Genomic DNA, 21,038 nt, shown 5'->3' on the forward strand with positions numbered 1-21,038 from the left:
GACTTGAAAATGTAAAGAAGTTTCTTCAAGTAAAAAAAAAACGAGTATACTAACAGGATTTTCCACCTTTTAGATTTCCTTCTCCTTAGCATTTGTTTGGTTTGTACATTTCCTCTGGTCTACAGGAAGAGGTCATCAGTACTGTGGCAATATAAATAATATGCTAACTTCTCAAATGGTTTTGGTTATACTCTATCTGCTTGACTGTAGCTTCCTATCAGCACCTATCTGAGCTTTTCTTCCTAGAACCCCTGCAATTTAAAATAAAAGCTACATGCAATCTAGTGCACTGTAATGCTCCTTTTTAAAAGCATAGACTTTGTAGTACCCCGCTTTCTTTTTAGATTTAGAATATACATTCATGTAATTTAATGTTATTCAGAAATACTCCGTCACTACAAGATAGGTGTATCGATGAATTAATCTGTAAAATATTTACTAAGTTATTCAAGAGTCGTAACGACAATCTGCCATTTAAAACAGGTCCATTACTTGTTCACACATTTTTAATTTGTCTAGGTAGTTACATTGTAGTTTACACCATGCGTAACATTATTTATAACCCTTAGATTGGCAGATTACTTTACCTGGAAGATTATCATGGAGCCATACGGAGGTAAATACATTTGCTATCTGTCTCATTCCTTAAACAATATGTGCCACTCCTCCAATATGGATAAAAGCCATTTTTTGTCAGTTCTGAGCTTCAGCATTCTTGAAATTATCAAGAAAAGATGATGGAAGCACTTCTCAAAATTTAACACATACGCACAAACAACTGAGTACTGTGTATTAGTACGTCCTGCACGTTGCTTTGACGATTTGTCCCAGGAATGCATGTTTCAGCACTTCACAGATGAAGTTATTTTCTTCCGAGCATTGGTGACGCGGGTGTGACTTAGTCATGTTTATCAATTAACATTTACAATGTACTTTAAAGAAAAGGAACGGAATATTTGCTCTACAATTGAGGAAACACATGGAAGTTAAACTTAATGTTTAAAAGCATCTTATCACCTTTTATTTTCAGGTGCTTCACAACGATATCACAAAGTAAAGTACCACAATTGGTTTTATGTAAATAAAGAAAAATAAGAATCAACAAATTGCAAATCTCTATGTAATTAATAAAATAAATCTTAAATAAAAGAGCATGCATTAATTTAAAAATATTTATAAAATATTATCATGTGACTCAGTTCTTTAAGAGACAGACTTTTCAGAAATATATCATTTACATCATATAAAAAATAGAATGTATATTCTTACTTCTATTGTGGTACTGTCTAATTCTAATATGACAGAAACTATCAAACTTTTAGGTTAAGCTGTAAGTTTAAGTTACTATGGAAGCCTCTCAAATGTATCATTAAAAGTGTTTTTAGTAAAAAGTAATAAAACCACATTTTCCAATACATCTTTTCAGGTGTACCTATGTTAATTTTTCATTGTTTAACAGGTTTCATACAGAATATGAACACCACAAGCAGATTGCGAGGAACACGTATTTGAAATTAGGACCCAAAAGCATGGCAAAACGTACATTTGAATTTGCATTTTTAAAGCCATTGTGCAGCACCTTTACCATAATTAATACAGAGACGTGGCTACAATTCCTTCTAGTTATCTGGAACAAGCCATATAAAATGTGGAACTCCAGATCTGAAGAGGGTTGACATCTTTTCACAGTTGACAAATAAACGCTTTTCAGAAGAATGAGTAACGAATATTTACAGTCATCATTCCAATACAAAACCAAGTTAGTAATCTGATTTGGGCTGCTTTCCTTCTAGCAAATATATTCCAAATTTCCCTTTAATAATCTGCATCTTTTTTTTGTCACGTCTAGAAATTTTTCTCATGTGTCTCATAGATAGACAAATAACTCCAACAGAAGTTTATGTTAGTAAATAACTATTATGCTCTATTATTTTCCAGGTTTTACTAACAAATTCCACTCCTTATCTATTTTCCAGGATACAGAAACACCAATGGTCTTTCTGAAAGGAGACAACACACCCAGCCAGGATGCAAAGCTTTTCACTTTTTTGTCCTGTTTTCTTTGGCTGCAGATCCTCTGTGGCTGTATTTGAGTGCAGAAACCCAAGCCCCTAATTTTAATCCCAGGCTTTTGACTGTGGGATATTGAACAAAAACTCTTGATAGAAAAAAAAACAAACACACAAAATCACTGTCTCACGTAGAAGAGAATGTGGAACAACAGAGAAATCCCAGAGAACCTGGGGAAAAAAAAATCAACAGGGAAGCTTTTTGCACGCTGCCTATGCCCGTTCCTTAACAGCTATCTAAGGGAGCTTCTTCCCCTGCTCCCAGAAAACTAATTCCTATGCAAGGTTTCCCTCTGCATCCTGAAAAATGTCATCACAGTAAACAATGCAAATCTGCATCATCTCTTACCTTTCCTGTTGACTTCTTGTGTTAGCACATCACTTGACGGACGTAAGTTAGAATTTAAATAGAATCTAGGTGTAGAGCAGATGGTTTTGCCTTTTTTTAATCCAGAATCTGACCAAGGGGCCAGAGAGGGAGATAGATAATACCTGCCATCCAGTCTTGCACTTGAAAATGACCATCTCTTCATCACTTTCATTTCCTGCCTTATGTCTTCAAATGTTTCCCTGAAAATGGCATATGAAACCAGCCATCTAATTTTTCTACTGCTCTCTCTGTGATGGAACACTGTATGCATCTTGTCCGGTTCTGTGAAGACTGACTTAATATCCTCTGATTGCTGCCTGAACTCTGACAGTTTCCTGGGCCTTACGAAGTGATTAAAGAAACAAAACACATGACATTCTAACTCAGGTGTCTCAAGCAAGTTTAACTAATTGAAATCTTCTTTTTTAAACCTCACATTTACTGACTTTACTTTGTGTTGGACTCTGTATAGGCCCAAATTTGGATTCCAAAGTATCAGATCTGTTTCTGAGCCACCGTAAAAGCCTTGCTTGTGATTTGCTTATTCATCATTTGTGCTTTGTGCACATCCCATCATACAATATCCCCTCAGTACTTTTGCTAGTTCCACAGTAACACTAGGAACACTGTTTGCCTGTATTAAATCACCTCCCTTTGCAGCAGCAGCCTGAGAAGAAGGAATCAGGTTGTGAAACCTATTCTTATTGAGAACAGGAACAAATATCCCTTCATACCCCAGTGCTGAAAATATGTTCATTTGAGCAGTGCTTCTTTGGGGTTTAAGACTTCCAACCAAACCATCTGTCTGCATAGTGGTGTTCTCACTTTCTGTTCTCACTGCCTACTACTTCATCGTTTTTACAGATTTGTCAGCACTTTTAACCATTTATGCATTTCTTACTTTAAACCTCCAAACTATAGCAGGTTTCCATTTCCTAAACATTGCTAATTCACTCTATATAAACTGAAGCAGTACCATTCTCATGGATTAAGCAATTTGCATACAGTTCTTCAAAATATTACAAGTAGGCAGAAACTAATGCGTAGTCTATGATGTTTTAGAGATCAGTTGTGTGCTTCCCAACTTAAGTGACATTTAAACACAAAACAAGCACGCAAGACAAGAAGTTCAGTTTCCATTTACCTTTGTGAAAGAGGCAAATAACAAACGACTTTGCAATGAAAAGAAGTGACTTGTTTATACAAGCATTAGAGATAACGCTAATCATATGATAAAACAACTAATTTTTTAAGGCTACTCAGACCAATAAGAAGTTGCACTTCATTCCAGAGCTGAAAGTGAAAAAGAAACAAAGAAGCCTCTCTAACCCCATCCATCACATTCTTCTATCAGTGCAAATCCGAGCTCAAGTATAGAAATACGTTTACATTTTCAAATCTCCTTTGTGAAATGTCATTTATTAACAAGTTTGGCACAGAGAAACCTCACTGTGAGAAGACACTGACAAATCTCATTTTCTCAGTGTCACACTAGTAACACTGAATACGAGTGAATTCTCACTGCTCATTGGTAGTGAGAAACTAAATATTCATTAAACAGAATCATGAGTCAATAATACAATATGGGATATAAGAAAATACCTGATTAAATTATACCTCACAAAGCATGAGTCACAAGGATCATTCCTTCCCTTCTTCCCTCCCCCTTATCTGTAATACTTTGCGAAGATTTATAAGCAGACATCTTAGCTTCTTGTACTGTACATATCCACATCTTCTGGGCTGGACTGACCATGGTCCGTAAGTTTTGGGTCAGGTTTAAATTTTGTCGTCTTCCCTGTTCCTGTTAGAAACATGAAAGAAACATATTAACAAAATATATTAAGTAATTTTTTGAGCTCTAGAAAAAAAGCTTATTGACACATTTTGAGAATTACTGAATTATTAAGCTCTTATGAATGACCAAAACCGCAGGTATTCTGGTTAAAACTGTGTCACAGACCGATGAAGTAACGGCAGGGGGGCTGGACTAGATGATCTTCAGAGGCCCCTTCAAACCTCGGCCTTTCTGTGATTCTGTAATGTTGTAATTATTAGCATACAACTGCAGACGGAGTTCCTGAACACCACAGGGTGAGAGAAGAACTAGTGATGCTTTGCCCTACAGATGGAAAGGAAGGGAAAGCTTAAGATGTGGAAGAAGTCTTGATTCTTTCTGCCCACACTGCTCCCAGGAGCACAGCTGACCCCCCAGCACAGCTGAATCTTCCTTGAAGCTGCTGCACAGCTGCTCACAGCCAGAGGGTAAGGATTCCAAATCAAGAAAAACACACTTACATAGTTTCACTTTATGACTTCAAAAAGACTAAGATTAGTAAAATGCGTAGCCCTCACACTCAACCTGAATGTCAAGGCACAAACACTGACACATTTACTGATACTGTCATTATGGAGGATCTTTGTGTATATAATGCCAGGTTTATCTAGGACTGTGCCACTTAACACTGCTCCACATCTTGTCCAGCTACATGATCAGTTGGTTTAACAAACGGCGCTATATTCCCCTAAAAACTTTGCTTTGTTTGGACAAATGAAAATAAAGGTCACTGACAAACCAAATTAATTTAGGGAACATCTGTATTAGGGATGTGAACTAATTCCACCTGTGAAAGAGATCTAAGACAGCTTTAGATCAAAACATTCCACAAACTACATGAGAAAAAATGAAGGGGCAAAGCAAAGAAAAATGTGATTGTATTAATGGTGAAAAGAAAGGGAAAAAGAATAATCCAAATATATTCTCTTTGCTTTCCAGAAAAAAAGCATTCTTGTAAAGAGCACAACAGAAAGAAGCAAGCAAGCATGTCAACTAAAATTTTCAACCCACCCTTACAAAATCTGACAATATTTTGAAGTAAGTTCAACTCTACTTTAATAGGCAATTCTACTACTATTACTCTTAGCAACTGGCCTATCAAAATACTTGTACATTAAATATGCTGTGACATGTTCTAGTCAATTATCCCAGACACTCAAGATGCATGGGAAGCACCACTGCAGAAAACTAGCAAAATAAAATCCAGTGCTTCAGCTGTCATTTACATATTCCTCTTTTACCAACATCTGAAGATAAAGAACACAGAGAAAAATGAGCATTAATTCAAATTAGCTGTTTCCACAAATAAAAACCCAGAATCAATCCTTAAATTCTGGCATAGAAAGATAATGTCAAGTAGGTATTTTACAGAAGTACTTGATGACATGATCTCATTGCTAGCAATATGGTCCACACCGTATGGAATGACAGAAAACATTACTGAGGAAGAACAAAAAATATATAATAATTTTCAAACTCTGACAGGTTCCACAGTGAGAAAATTATCTCCCTGAGGCTGTGATATAGTTATTAAATGATTCTGTCTTTAATATATTTTCAAGAATAATACACTATGACAGCCTGTTCCATTTTAAAGCAAGGGTAACTACAAAACAAATCCAAGGAATTTGGAACCTGCCTTGGATTTGCACGTTGTAACTGAGATTACAGTTTGAATTTTTAATTCACCTGATGAAGGCACTGGATCTTTAGTACTCCAAGACTCTACTGGAGAAGATTCTGTTCTATTAAATGATCTTGACTCAATAGCAGATTCAGGTTTTGTATTAGAAATTTCTTTCTTTTTCTTATCTTCTTGCGTAACTGATTTTGACTCTTGCTGCAGCTGTGAACCAAACATGAATAAAATGCTTAATACGTTACTGCAAAATTAAGTTATCTGAAACCTTATCTGTTATTATTTTCAGATATGAGATCATACAATGACATACAGCTGGTAATATTAGTCAGTTGCATACAGTGGATACAGCTGTAAAACAAAAACAAACATGAAGAAACCTGCATAAACCACCCCCCCCAGTTCAGATACCATAACTTCAAATTCACATCTAAGCAATTTCATGAGTGCATACTTCAGTCTGATACTGTTTATACTTGAGACCCTCAAATTACTTCACAAAGAAGTCACTGTTCTTTACACATGAAGAATCTATAATCTTACACGAGACAGAAAAAATATTTAGATCTTACAGAACACTTACTACCCTTAGTTAACAGAAGATAGAAAGACAAATAATATCTCCCTAGTAACATAAAGTAATAGGTTATTCTATGGAGAAGATAATGTCAAACAAAAAGAGACAAATTTTCCATATGCAATAGATCAATATAAAGAGGATAACGACCATTTACTCACTATGGCTGCAACAAGAACAGGACAAGAAAAAAAATAAGCTCAATCTGAGACAAACACAATTTAAATCACAGGGTAATTTAAACAGACTTCCTGAAAGGATTGTGGAATTACCTTCACTGATATGTTTAAAAACAAATTAGTCATATCTGTGCTAATTCTATGTATCTTCTCTATCTTAAATTCAGTGGTCTCCTTAGGACCAAACCTTGAAACAGAATGGGTTAACTTTTGCCAAGCTCAAAATGAGCTCTAAGAGAAACTCACTCTTCTCTTGTGCACCTGTGTGCTTGTGGAAGCATACAGAGGATCTGAGCGTATATTGGTCCGAAAGGTGTAACAAATCTTACATTAACTAAACACTGAAATTACAAAAATATCAGAAGAGTTTTTGCGCCTCCCTTAACGCTATCAGTAATCTTACTGATTATACTTACCAGCAGAATGGTACTTGACCTTCTCATTTACTTTTTTCTCCCTTTGCATTTATGAGTTATGGTCATTACTTCAGAAAGCCTACCTTGGAGACATCCTCCTTCTTTGCCCACAGTGATCGTACTGCCCCATAGATTTGATGGCCTGCAGAAAATACCTTTTTCCCTGTTACCTATTTGAAAAAAAAAAAAAACAACCCGCAATTTAATAGCAGCTCTAACCATTCAAATGCAACATCTTATTTCGATGAGAACATGCTCAACACCATACTGAGTTAAGACATATTGTAATCATCTGCTTTTCAAAATCTAGTCCCTATTTCTCTTACGTCAAGCAAATCCTAAATAGCATTTACATCGCTGTTAGAAATCCACAGGAAGCATTCATATATATACTTATCTATTCAAAATAAAGATATATACATCTACTCCAAATAAAATCAAAACCCTGTCAGAGAACAGTGTTCTGTAAATGTTAGCACAACAGACTGGAACACCAGCTTTAAAGGAATCCAGACTTGCCTCACTATTTTGGACATGATCAAAGACAGTAATACAAAAGGGAAAAAAACTTCAAAAGATGACCTGGCCCATGGAAGCAAACAATTCTTTGCTTTAAAATGTCCAAACCCTTCAATCTTTCACATTTTAGAAAAGTAATTTTATAATACTGCATTGAATAAGGGGAAATGTTAGAATTGTTCTGTAGATACAGAGTATTTCACAGCTAAAACCACAAAAAAAAGTGTTGAAGCATAATGTAAGCAGACAGGAAACAAGGACTTAGCTTCCAGAGCTAGGTTATGATGTACACTGTAGCATTCCTATTCATTTCTGAGTCTTCCAACCCTGACATGTAAGTTTTAAAACAATGAGTCAAGGAAGTCCCCCAATGACTCTTGAGAAACTGTAATCCTCATTGATTTGTATATAAGAAAAACAAACAAACAAATGAAAACTCTTAGCAGTTTAGTAATGTAAGGGTGCCCAAAGACTGACACTTAAATCAAGTGAAATTGTAATGCTGTCACTAAATTCACTGTTAATTCAATATTCAATATTAAAACACGAGGAAACTTACCTTAGCAATTAGTACTGACTGAGCTGGGTAGCAAACTGAAATTCCTAAAGTAGTAAGTCCCAATGGATAAGCAATTTTCTTAAATCTAGAATCTGTGTAAAACCAAATATTTCAAATAATTAGACACTAAGGTAACATAAAGCTAAGTGGTAGTATCAATTAAACACAATTGTTTAACCCCCTAACAATTGTTTATATCCAATTTATCCCCTCTATGGCAGAAGGAGGGAATGCAGAAAGTGATTACGGTTCAGTAAACTGCCAGGTTTGCAAGAAAGAACTGGTACTCTCAAAGTTGGTTTCCTGAATATGAAGCAATCCCAGACCAGATTTTCCGAAACCGTGAAAAATGAGAAGAATGTCTGTGTCAGTTAGGAGCTGCAGTGGTTCTTCAGTAGTTCCATGCACACTCTCTCAAGGACGCAGACTGTATGTAGAATTTGGAGAAGACAGAAACCTGAAAACTTGGGCCTCTTTATTCCAACGTCAGAATGGCTGGGCCATTCTCAGGAATTTGTTTGCTGACAAGAAGAGAAGCCCTGATAGCAGATTCTTAAATCCTTTTTTTTTTTTTTTAATGCCTGTCCACTGAAAAGCAATAGGGATACAATAAGAACCCCTTTAGTAATCTGCCAAAATCTTGATGAACTCATTTGCTTTGCAAAATATTCAGAAAACACATGTGCACTCAGGTATTACAGATGAACATTTTCTGAGCAGTATTTTCTAGCAGGGTAAGTATTATTCCTTTAATATTTATCTTGAAAAAAGAGGATGCTCTAAGTCCGAAATTCCCCTTTTGACTTCAAAGTTGCTGAAGTCATGCCTCCTGATGTATATTCTCTCATACCTGGTAGCCAAACGCCAACAATCTGTAGTACGTACTTCTCTTTAGATTCTCTTTGTTTTCACTATACTCAACAATCTTACTTATTAATTTGTCTCCAAATTCCTTCCCATACACACACACATTGAAAACCAATAATGAACAAACTCAAATCAAGTGAATTGCTGTCAATTCCAGCATCAAAACCGGCTATATAATCTTGCTCTAGTGGGTCTCAGCATCTTAAAGAAACATTTAATGATGTCCTGTGAATTTATCAGGAAGGATTTTATGTAAGTACTAGTTAGCTTTTTCCTCAATTTTAGAAAAACCTTTTGACCATTAAAATTAGTACATGCTAAATAGTCAACACATCAATGATGAAAATAAGCAAAACCAAAACCCCAATCCTACCTTTTCTCGCCAGCACTATACCAGCTAGGCCTGATATTGTAATTATGCCAACTTTGGGAAGAAATTCTGGTGGTGGATTCTTCAGGTAAACATAAGTATCTTAGGAAAAAAAAAAAAGTATAGTAATTCAACATTACTCTTTATCTTTTATTTCCAACTTAGGAAATAAAGGTGGAAGTACAATTATAAATATCCAAAACTGAAAACAGTCCAACACTGGAGTTTGTGTTAACGAATGAAGATGCCTTATTTTCCAGATGCACAATCTGAAGTCTGCGTTAGCCAGGACCAGAATCCCAGTCCTCAAAGCACAGCAGTAAACTCATCAATTTTCCTCCTTAGGTACTTTACTTTTTATACAATGTTAATCCTTAAGAAACAAAAAGGAAAACAGCTTTAAGTTGGGATTTTACTGTGAGTTAATACAGATGAATTAAGACAATAAATATTTTTGAATTGCCCAGTATATCACTGTTACAGAAAATTACTCTTATCTGTAGTTTCAGACTTGTGCAATTATTTAACTCTATACTCAAAAGTTTACAAATTAAAATAAGAGTTAGCACGGCCTATGTGCTACCTACTCGAGAGTCACTCCCTTCCTCAAACTTCAAAAAACATTCTGCAGAGTGCAAGGCAACAGGAGATATTCTCTGTACCTTCTCTCATCACAATCACAATAAAATCTAATGTTTTGACAGTCCACACAAAATTCTAAATCTGCAAAAACAAAATATATCACAAGATCTCAAAACATGGAAAAAACAAAGGAATAAGAAAAATCAAAGGAATAAGAAATACTACTTAGTTGGTCAATTCTCTCACTTGAGGACAGAAGTGAAACTCCACAGTGATATAATGAATTAGCAGTGGCTCTAGTAACCTTTTTTTACACCTCTCAAAAATATCCCAGCGCGGTCTCCTTCCATCCCTTTTTTTCCTCTTTAAGTACAATTTACTGTTTTGACCGATTTTCTAAGTTGCTAGAAGAATCAACAGAAAATGTTCAATTCAGAACTATGCGACAGGCCTACCTTTCCCAAACTGAATTGAATCCATTATTCCATTTTTAACACACAAAAAAGCATCCTATAAAAAAGTAAAATAAAATAAACGTCAATACTTTGCAAAAGTAGACGTTTTCAGTATAGAACTAGCCAGTAGGTACATAAGGCTCAAAACGGTGAGATAAATAAACATAATGTAACTTTTCAAAAAAAACAAACAAAAAAACCAATAGAACAGATTAGTGAACTTCTACAGTAGCTATATTGAGATTATTCTGTTTGACTACCAAACTCGTATTTTTTTTAAAAACTTCCATCCATATGTAATTAAACAATTTCTCTTTAATATAATGAGAGCATTTTCAAAATTAACATCTTTGTGTTTAACCAACAAGACTGTAGTGCAGGAAAACATCTGGACGCCAGCTGTGTAACATAAGAAAATTCAATTATAAAATACAATCTCCTCTTTCCCTGCTTTATTGGATAAGTTTCTCTGACTTCGTCTTTTAGATTGTGAAAATGGTGCTCAGTTTCGCTGAAGATATGCAATACTCATTTGGTTTAAGAAGCGCACTCAACTAGTTTGCGTTACTCCTTTCAAATCAGTCAACTTAATTACAAGTTTTTCCTTATCCTATTATTAGTATATTTGTCCTCAGATTGCTACACAAATCAAGTAAATACATGTTCTTTATGAGATTAATAAAAAGAATCATGAGTTTTATCACTGAAAAAGTATTTGTAGTAACACTGAATTTGTGCCACCAGAGGTCCCTGCTAGTCAACCTCTGACACTTCCCAATTAAGAGCATGGAAAAGTTTGATACAGACTTGTAACTAACTGGTTTCAGTTATGTAGTCACTAACAGAATTTTCAGAGACCAATGGAAGTGGAATTGACAGAAAATACACATACACATTTTGGTTTCTGTCTTTTTCTGCTCAGGTCTATTTTGTTTGTAATAGGAAAATACAAGCATAACATTTCATATATAACAGCAGTCAGGGTAAGAGGCTGCCATTGACTAGCAATCAAGAGAACGGTGACAGGTATCACATCTTCTTCTGCGACTAGAATATTCAGTAATAGAGTCGTGACATATTTTTGACGAACAGTTAGTAATATCCTGCTTTAGCTGTAATACTGGATTCACTCAGTTTGTCTTTCCTAAAGTACCTGAATCAGGTCTTTTAACCCCTCCTTTGAAAGCAGCAATCTCTCTCCATGGAGACTGTACCTGGGATTTCAGAATCCCAAATGCAATAGAGTTATGCTGGCGAGAAGTAACCTATGTAATTCTTGCTGCAGAAGTCAAGCAATAGGTATTTCTGAACTTGACGCTGTGGGTTGGTCTAGATCCACTTGAGTATTGACTGAAAGGGACCTATTTGATCTCCCTGCCTTTTGATTCGGAAAACAGGGAGAATGCACAGGTTCCCTATTAAAAGAACAGTAGAGAACAATGAGAGAAGGGTTCATTTTTGCATCCTAAATTACAGGTCTTTCCTAATACAAGAAACTGAGGAAAAAAAAACACAAAAAAAACACAGTTAAGTATGATGTTGTTTGAAGGTTTTAGTCTAGTGCTGTCAGAAATTATAGGAAACCTTGGATGCAGGTACTTCTTACCTTACACCATCCAATGTAGCGGCCAGTTGCCTGTCTTACTGAAGAGAATTGCTTCTGCAGGTGACCAGGCTGTTCTTCAATGTATTTCAATTTCAGAAGTGGTGAGCTGTAAATTGGAAGCTGGAAAGAAAAGCATCACTGGACTGCAGGGAGACTGTTTCGTACACTGACTAGTATTTATTTACACTGAATAGTGTTTTTCAAGACCACAAATCTTTAGTCTTCCAATTACAGCAATGTCTGCATATTAAAGCATGCTCTTTTACATTCAGAAAATTGCATTACACAAGTGTGACTACAGGTTAATTCTTCAACAATAAAAACAGGAAGTATTGTACAGGTTCCAAGAAGTAGAATTACTGAGTATGATAAAAATATATTTTATTCATAAAAAGCATAAGCCAGAAGAGTTGTAAGATGCATGTAATTTATTGCTAGAAACTGTACAATAGGAAAAGACTTACGAGCAAGTATTATACTCTTTTACTTTACCTGGCTTCAGTCTGGAAATAATGTAATAATCAAAATGAGATAAAACCTCACTAACTTACACTCTGTTTTATTTGTGCTGTAGAGGCCAATTATTTAGGAGGTAATGTATAGTATCACATAACACTCAAGTATGTATTTTATTTACTGGGTAATAAAAATCAGTGAAAAGATATTTGTAGATTTTTCTAGCATCCTTTTCAAGAATGACAAACTCTTACTTGATTTGGCTTCACCAGCTGACTTTTGGATTCCTTTTCTGTTGCTGCATATACAGTACATGCAAATGGTAGACCAGAAGAAACAGCTGCCAGCTTTACCACCTGAGACAGATGAAAAAAGGGAGTCAATGTAGAAATAAAAACTTCACTCCAATACAATCTGAATTTTACTATAGTATTGTGCTTGATCAAATATGGGATTAAATTAGTCACTTTCAAAATCTTTTTAAAATGGCATACTTTCAAAAACCTCCCCATATTACGAACACTTTCTGAAATACCAGTGGTAAAGAAAAAGCTAGGAATCACCCAGAACAACAGTTCTATCTAAAATACGGGGGAGGATTTTATGATCAACGCAACTTTAATGCTTTCGTCATCCATTATGATAAATTAATTTCTAATCTAGTCAATGTATAAGTACTCCAAGTCAATGAATGACATCTTTATTGCAGCAAAAAACACCTCAATTTTATTTACAGGAATTCCCCATGATGTCAGCCAATATGTCATCTCCTTTCCAAGTCAGAGAATGGTTCAACTGTTGTCTCTTTGGAAAAACTGCACGTCAACAATAAGCAAAAATACAATGCAAGAACTGGAATAAAGAACTGTCTCCTTAACCTTTCAAATCATGTCACTTGCAATGCAATTTACCAACATTAAGCTTGGTCACGATAGCTTCAAGTCTACTTCGAACATTAAAGTTGGAAAAAAATAGCTTATGTTACACAAAGCTTAAATTCAAATACAGCTCCATATAAACTTTTTTTTTTTTTTTTTTTTTTTTTTTTACCTCACTGCCTTAACTTTCCAATTGGAGGTGCACTAAGCACGCTGCGCTCACCACTGCCATCTCACCACACCCCAGGCAACCCCAGAACGTCCCCAGGAGGCCCTGGGGGTGCTCAGGAGCTTTCCTAGCACTGGAAACCCCCAGAATGCAGCAAATAGGTGGAAGAGGATGGCAATAGTCACAGTATGAAGCAATTAACACAATAACTGTCCTTGAGATAATATTGCAGGGAGCGAAATGGCACAGCCTACAGAAGATGCTCCATGAGGTACAACAGTCCTCAAGGAAAGGCCTGGCTTTTATATTATTAAAGAAAACTATTTCAGATGTACTGTAATTCAGATAACCTATTTCAGTACAAGGTGCTACCAAGCCAGCATATCAGTTTTCAGTAGATACAAGAAGGAAAGTACAATTTAAAAGTGAGAAAGCACAAAAAAGTTATGTTGTTCACTTAAACCTGATTAAGTCGTTTTAGCACTACAAACTCTGCTGTGACTTTCTAAGTGTAACACAGGAAGACAAAATATGAATGCTGAAAGCAGTCCAATTCCTGACTGACACTAACTGCTTTACTTTTGGGTGCCTGAAGACAAATGCATAAATGTTTAAAAACCAGCTCTACCACCTAACGCTTCTGTTGGCACAACCACTCCAAGAAGGTTTCACTCTTTTCCATGGAAGTCACAAAGAACCGAGGAGAACTTCACCTACATTCAGTGGGCTTCACTACAGTGAGTTATCCTCTTCTTTGTTGAATTACTACATATATTAAAAAGACGTAAATTAGCTAAGGTATTTTTAATTTATTATGAATTTCTTAAAAATATTTTATTAAAATAAGATAATTTACCTATGATATCTTCAAGACTAAGAGACTACTTAGAGAACTTACTAAGTACTTACTTACTTACTTACTTACTAAGAACTTACTTACTAAGAGAACTAAGAAACTACAGGATCATGTAGTCCTATCAAAGGCTAGGAAAGAAAAAAAAAAAACATCTGCAGGCTGTAAACATGCTGGAATTGCACAGTCAATCAGTAAAACAACTCCAGAATTTCTGTCAATTACAGATTCAAAACAACAAAAAAACTCTCGCTAATAAACTTGGGAAATATTTGAATTTGCCTTTAAAAAAACAAAATTGAAAGACTTTAGCTCAACATCTGCTCTGCATTTTAATAATAGTTCTTCTGTTATCTGAATTAATGCTCTGACCTAAGCCCTATGAAAATAACAGAAGAAAATGACTCAGTCCCTAATGGCAACAGAGCTGAACACCAGAAGTTATAAAAACCATGAGCCCAGATGACACTTTCTGGAGATAAATTCAACATGAAGATAGATCTAAACACCATCAGAATTACAGATATCACCAGTTACACGCCTTCATGCCCTAGATAGGAAAAAAAGGAAAAAACAAGCAAACAAAAAAAAAAAGGGAATGGTAATGGTCAAAAGATTTCCTGTAATCCTCCTACCATGCTGCAACACATACCAATAAGTTGTTTCTTCACAGGTATAAAAAGCCCATCGGTTGGTTCAAAGCACTGAACTGCACAACCTAACAGACATGGCACTATTTTTCATGAGAAGACTGAAGAGCAATTATTTGCTGGTAAAACATATGCTATGATGAAAAATATGCTCTCTAGCAGAACATTGTTACAGCTATGCATTTTAGTAGTAGAACTAGAGTAAAACTGATCAAAATATAGCAATAAAGCTGTCAAATATATCTGGATAATTTTGGCTTTAAGTCTCTGTACATTTCAAACAGTCTACTTCAAAGTGTTAGAATCTTATCAAAGATCAAAAATACATTTTATATTTAAAAAAGCTAAAAAGCTTCATCTCTGTAAAGAACTCCCTACCTTCAACTCAAAAGATGCAGAATACAAATGAAAGGCCAATAAAACCACATATTCCATTTATGCTAATCTCCCAGACATAAGTAGTTTCTCACTGAAATTCCACAAATGCACAATTCTGCTTCAAGAATTGGTGCACAAACAAAGGAACTTCTCCTGAAGGCAGGTGCTAACTTCCAAATGACCAGAGGAAATCAAAGAAGTGGGCTATATGCAAAAGCCTGATGCATGTGTCTATCTTACGTACGCCTTCTCTGTCACAAAACCAGAATCTACTAGCCAGATTAAAATGAGATTAAAATTTTAGCAGCTGCTTCATGCCACTTTTTCATTGGAGAGGTGTTATTAAACGAATGATAGGCATAGGCTTATAGTTTTCTGCTATCGCTTAGATGTCTTGATTTGGAGCAGAAAACTGTCTCTGATCCTTTTTATTTTTCCCAGAAGTTAATCGAGACAGGAAGATCGTAAGAAGCTTTAGTTCATATATGTATTTATTTACAAGTCTCTAAAGACAACTAAAAAAAATCTCACACAGGTGCAACAAAGTGTCCTTCTACTTCAACTCAACTTAACTTAAACTCTGGATTTGTTTTTGATCTTTGTCTGCCAGAGGGTAACCCATGGAGAGGGAAAACAATGACAATGGAAATCTATTATTTTTTTTCACAGTAATTAACAACACACAAATTTGTGTCACTTATCCAAAGGTACTGAATCATTCAAATCTATGTACTCAACGATATTACTTCAGGATCACCAACCATATGGTGAAGCCAAATGGCTTCCTTTTTCAGGTACAGCCTAAGGTAAAAGGCTCTGTTTCCATTCTCTCGGCTGTCCTCCTTTGCATCATGTCTCTCCCTGCAGACATACAGGCATTGTAAACACTTCGTAGAAGTATGAAGATTCACGTGTGAGCAACCTATTCCTCAACTGAACTGTGAAGACTGGAAAACCCACGTACATATATGAGAGAAAGCCTTGATCTCTACAGGCACATTTTGCCCTGTTAAAACACACTATATTATCCACAATTAAAAACATTTTAGGTACTTGTGACCAAGTTAGTTTGTAACAGCGAGCTTCAGTGATGTACTACCCTTACAATTCTAGTAACAAGCAAGTTACGACGATATTTCATCTCTTGAGTAAGGAGCGGAAGGCATCTCAGAAAGCCGTAGGTAGACGGAGAACAGCCAGAAGAGAAACACTCCTTTTATTCCCTGGGCACAACGCACCAGCTCTGCAGCCAGCTCTTTCTGGCACCCGTTCCGTAACGGAGAAGCGCGATGCCGAGGCCTCCTAACTCCCACTGCCCCTTCACCTCAGCTGCCCCGCGCTCCAGCCTCCTGCTCCCACCCCCGGAGTGGAGAAGCCGCGCAGGAGCCGCATGGGGCCACACGAGCGGCACGGCGGCCTGCCCACAGCACACCCCGCGGCCTCCCCCCTGCGCCTCCCCAGCCAAGCGGCGCCCGACCCGTGCAGCCTCCGGCGCGTCCCGGGGCTGGGGCTGGGGCCGCCTCCTGGCCGGGAGCGGCGCCGCTGGCGAAAAGCGGCGCGGGGCCGGCGGGGAGCGCTCTGCCGGGAGCCCTCGAGGGCCGCAGGAGGCCCCGGGGTGCCCTCAAGCTTCCCCCCGGGCCGCGGGTGCCTCCCGGCGGAAAGCGGGGAGACCCGGACCCGGGGAGCCGCCGCGGCAGCGCCCTCCCCCCGCCAGGCGGCACTCACCTTGGTCGCCATCTTAGCGACAGCCCCTGGCGGCCGCGGGGCGGGCCGGGCACTCGGACGCGGCCCCGGGCTCCTCCCGCGCCGGGCGGGGCGCCGAGGCCCCTGAGGCGGCAGAGGCCCGGGAGCCCGCCGCCGACGTGTCGAGCAGACGGGGCGGGGGAGGCTGCAAGGTTGTTGCCACCTGCGGTGCTCCCTCAGCTGCGCTCCCTGTGCCGGGTGCTGGCCGGGCCCACAGCGCCTTGAGCGCTCAGATAGCCGAGCAGCGCAGGGGTCGGGCCTGTGGCGAGCTGATAACCGAGCTGTGTCTCTGTCACCGTTACGTCCTCTGGCTGCGGGAAACGTTCTGTCTAGAAACGTTCTAGTCAGGGTATGTGGTCACTGATACTGCTGCAGTTCCAAAGCACAAATCCCAAGTGTCCCCATTTCAAAACATGAGAGAAAAAAACCGTGTAAACTGCATTTGCTTTAACCGAGGAAACATAAAACGATTTTCTCAGGACTGTTCATGGGAAGCAGCCACGGTTCGTTGTTCAAACAGCTGGAGGACCTGAGGGAGTGCATCAGCTGCTGCCCGCGTTGGACCCAGGCCTGAGGCCTGACTTTGATTACTCTTTTTCTAATTACACTTATTACAGAACACACACACTAAAACATCGCAAGCAGAAAATTTAAGTGCAGATAATTCAGTTTATTGAAGTCCAAATTTACAACTGAAGTTTACAACTTTTTTTTCCCCAAAACAAAAGCTTTGTTTGAATTTAGGAAGAATAAATGTTCTTTTTAATAATGTACAGACTATATCTCTTAAATAAGTTAATATCTTTGAAAAAAGAGCAATATGTTCCTTTTTTAATGTTGCAGTGCAACTTACAACTTACACGTCTGTGCAATGTACCATGAGGTATATGCCCAGTGAGCAACACACAGTGAAGTTTTCCATTCATAAATTTTCATTGTAGACACACAAAAAGTTAACAAGTTAATTCTGTGATAGAAAAAACGCAGCCAGTTACAGTAATTCACACAGAACTCATCTGAAAAGAGGAAAAAAAAGAAACCTAACATTCACTGCCTATATAAACTATTGGATCATCTCTCAACATAGATGAGTATAAAATTAAAAATACTGTTGTGAAACTGAAGAAATACTGTATTATCCAGGGGTTGAAACCTAGTTTACCTGTATTAGTCCAGTTAGAGCAGTTACTTTTCTATCTCTGTAGCATGAGTGAGCTGAGGGACTTTACCACAGTAGTGGTAGAGCATCTGCTCATAAAAGCGCTTAAGCAAGATGGTAATTGGAGAAAAGTTGCAGAATGTCGGAAACTGTGATATAACTCAGACATTTTCCCTGGCATAGACAGATGGTTCACCGTGACCTCTCAGTTCATCTCACAGTTGATTAGAAAAACAAGGCTGAAACATGGAAGATTACTAGTATTTGAAGTTTTGACACTTCAAACTTTTCAAGATGGCTCTTACTAAAAATACTTATTTTTCATAATGACATAAAACATATATTTACTTTAGAAAGAATCAACCACAACATAATTTTGTGATAAATAACAGTTCTGCCTCTAATACATATATACATACTGCTTGTAAACAAAAAATGCCCACGGGTCATGGAGTCTCCATGATTTTTATACAAGGCGCTATAGATTTTTTTTTGTTATTGAAAACAGTCCTAGTGAAAGTTTGGTTTATAACCTCCTATTGCTACAGAAACAGTAAGAATGTTTATATTTACAAAGAAACAAAGACCATGGAGACCCCATATCATTATTTGCTAAAGACTTTAAGTTAGCGGGGTTTTCAAAATACACATTATCAGCAAGTTCAGATTTAATTAACAGTACAGGTTGAACACCATCTACTGCTTTGGTATTTCAACCCCTGAATATACAAAGACATTACTACAGCCTACTTCACAGTTTAATGCAAGTAAAGTGCAAGCCATAGTACAAGGGTGTCATACATTTTCATACATGTAAGCATTATCTAAAAAAGGCTCTCTATACAAGTTTTATTAGCTACTTTAGTAAACTAGACAGAAGTCACCTATGGCCCAGCAATTAATGGTCTTGCAAGGATATTTTCTTTGTAATACAGTATGTGTCAAATGTAAAAAGTTTATTAATACTAGTGCATTTCTCCTATATCCTAACCTGTTCCCATTTCAGATTTTTAAGTTGAAATCCTTGTTTCTCAATAAAACAGAAGTCTTAACTGGTACCTTAACTGGTAAGGTCTTACTGTTTAGCCAGTGAACAAGATTTGTTAAGACATTTGCTTTGTGGTTGCTAGTGAAAAAATGCAATAGAGCAAATATGTATAATGTGGCATACTTATTTAATCTGCAGCATTCAGACAGATGCATTTACAGTTAGTAAAAAGATCTGTATTGATACCCTCACCAATGCCTGAGAATGAGTAATATTCTAGAAATGTGAGGACAGAAGCCAGCAGGTTTGACCTTTCTGGTCAAACAGCAGTTTGTTGACATATTTCTTCAGCATTGCTTTCTTTCAAATACTGCTCATACAGTGGCATTAATGAATACAGTAAAATCCCTAATTGTCACATTAAACACTTGTAAGCGTGATAAAAATAAACATGTTTTATTTATCTGGCCTGCAGTAAGATGAATATGGTTCTTGAAAACAATGGTGGGCAGTATCTTCCTGAAAAAATCTATACTTTTATTAAGACTAGGTCCCAGTAGTATATCAGCGCTCTCTCTCAAAAAAAAAATAAAAAGTGCCTGAGGTGCCTGTTCTATTAATAGTCAAAGTAAAGCCTCAGTAAAGGTCAACAGTAAAATTCTACACATTTTAGTGAAGCTTAGCAATTCCCTCTGTGAAGTAACCCTTTTGAAGGTACCTTTGCTATAGTCTTCACCAAACTTTGAATTGAAGAATAATTAATTTGGCCTGGAAAGCTGTAATTGCTGATGACGGTAAAAATAAAGCTAAGTTGCCACATACATCTAGCAATTCTCTGTGACACTCATTTTTTTTCCTTGAAAAAAGCAAGTGGTGCAGCACATTTCTAGCTTAAAAGATAGCAGTCTGTGTCTGAACATTAACTGACTGATCATATTCAGAATTCCCTGCTTGGAAAAGGTATCAAATCTCATTCTCCAATATAGTTTAGTAGCAATTGATTAGTTTCTCCTTATGGTGCTAAAATGTAAAGTGCTTATGACGTGTTTGAGAAAGCAGAGCTGTATCAGAAGCTGATGAAACAGGAGGGTAGTTTTTGCCAATGAAGTAAAGCAACTTGCTTTGGGGAGGGTAAAGACCCCAGGTCTAATGCAGGCTGATTTCTGTGAGGGGAAATGTACTCCTACCTGTGCTGCCCCCAAGCATGGAGCCAGCATTCTCTCAGCTTTGTTTTTATTAAAGGATTTGTACATACAGACTGATGAGAACCTCCTCCTCCTCCTTTGACTACTTCTTGTTCATAACAATTAGAGTAAGGTCAGGGAAGTTGTCACCTGAAATCTATGAAAACAAGAAAAAAGCCTCAGCTTTCTGAGGAAGTGATACAGAGATAGCTACTAAGATATTTTTTAACAATCAAAGAATTCAGTGAATACAGAATAGTGTATTAAAAAAGGAGGGGGATCAGTAGTTTAGGGGGAGCATTAATTCAGTTTTATATACCTGGTGAACTACCTTAATAATTTCAGCTGCATTGTACAGTGTTAGAGTACCTTTTGGACCAGGAGAATTTGACTTATTTGAATTTGGTGCATGGATTTTAAATACAGTATCTATATTGCACTTTGCATTTCAGTTACTTCAACAAAGAAGAGCAAAATACTAATTCATGACTATGAGAATTTCAACACAGATGAACCCATGACACTGAAAGATTTA

The 21,038-nt window shown here is 37.2% G+C and overlaps 1 protein-coding gene across 4 annotated transcripts; it reads right to left on the bottom strand.

The window, feature by feature from the left end:
- Positions 1–490: 490 nt before the first annotated feature.
- Positions 491–17,239, bottom strand: APOOL (apolipoprotein O like). Of its 4 annotated transcripts, XM_035541150.2 has the most exons (10): positions 16,907–17,075; positions 16,191–16,290; positions 12,756–12,857; positions 12,046–12,165; positions 10,440–10,494; positions 9,406–9,504; positions 8,166–8,257; positions 7,171–7,257; positions 5,966–6,122; positions 596–4,243 (listed from the first exon to the last, which is right to left on the bottom strand). In XM_035541150.2, the coding sequence occupies exons 2-10, from the start codon at positions 16,191–16,193 to the stop codon at positions 4,146–4,148; spliced, it is 813 nt and encodes a 270-aa protein (XP_035397043.1). In that variant the 5' UTR covers positions 16,194–16,290; positions 16,907–17,075; the 3' UTR covers positions 596–4,145. The 4 variants fall into 4 exon arrangements, with proteins under 4 accessions (XP_035397040.1, XP_035397043.1, XP_035397041.1 ...); XM_035541147.2 differs by lacking the exons at positions 16,191–16,290; positions 16,907–17,075 and adding an exon at positions 16,529–16,609 and having other exon boundaries at positions 491–4,243; XM_035541148.2 differs by lacking the exons at positions 16,191–16,290; positions 16,907–17,075 and adding an exon at positions 16,535–16,639 and having other exon boundaries at positions 598–4,243.
- Between the last annotated feature and the right edge of the window lie 3,799 nt (positions 17,240–21,038).

The sequence above is a fragment of the Cygnus atratus genome, chromosome 13, assembly GCF_013377495.2.
Source record: "Cygnus atratus isolate AKBS03 ecotype Queensland, Australia chromosome 13, CAtr_DNAZoo_HiC_assembly, whole genome shotgun sequence".
Taxonomy (NCBI): Eukaryota; Metazoa; Chordata; class Aves; order Anseriformes; family Anatidae; genus Cygnus; species Cygnus atratus.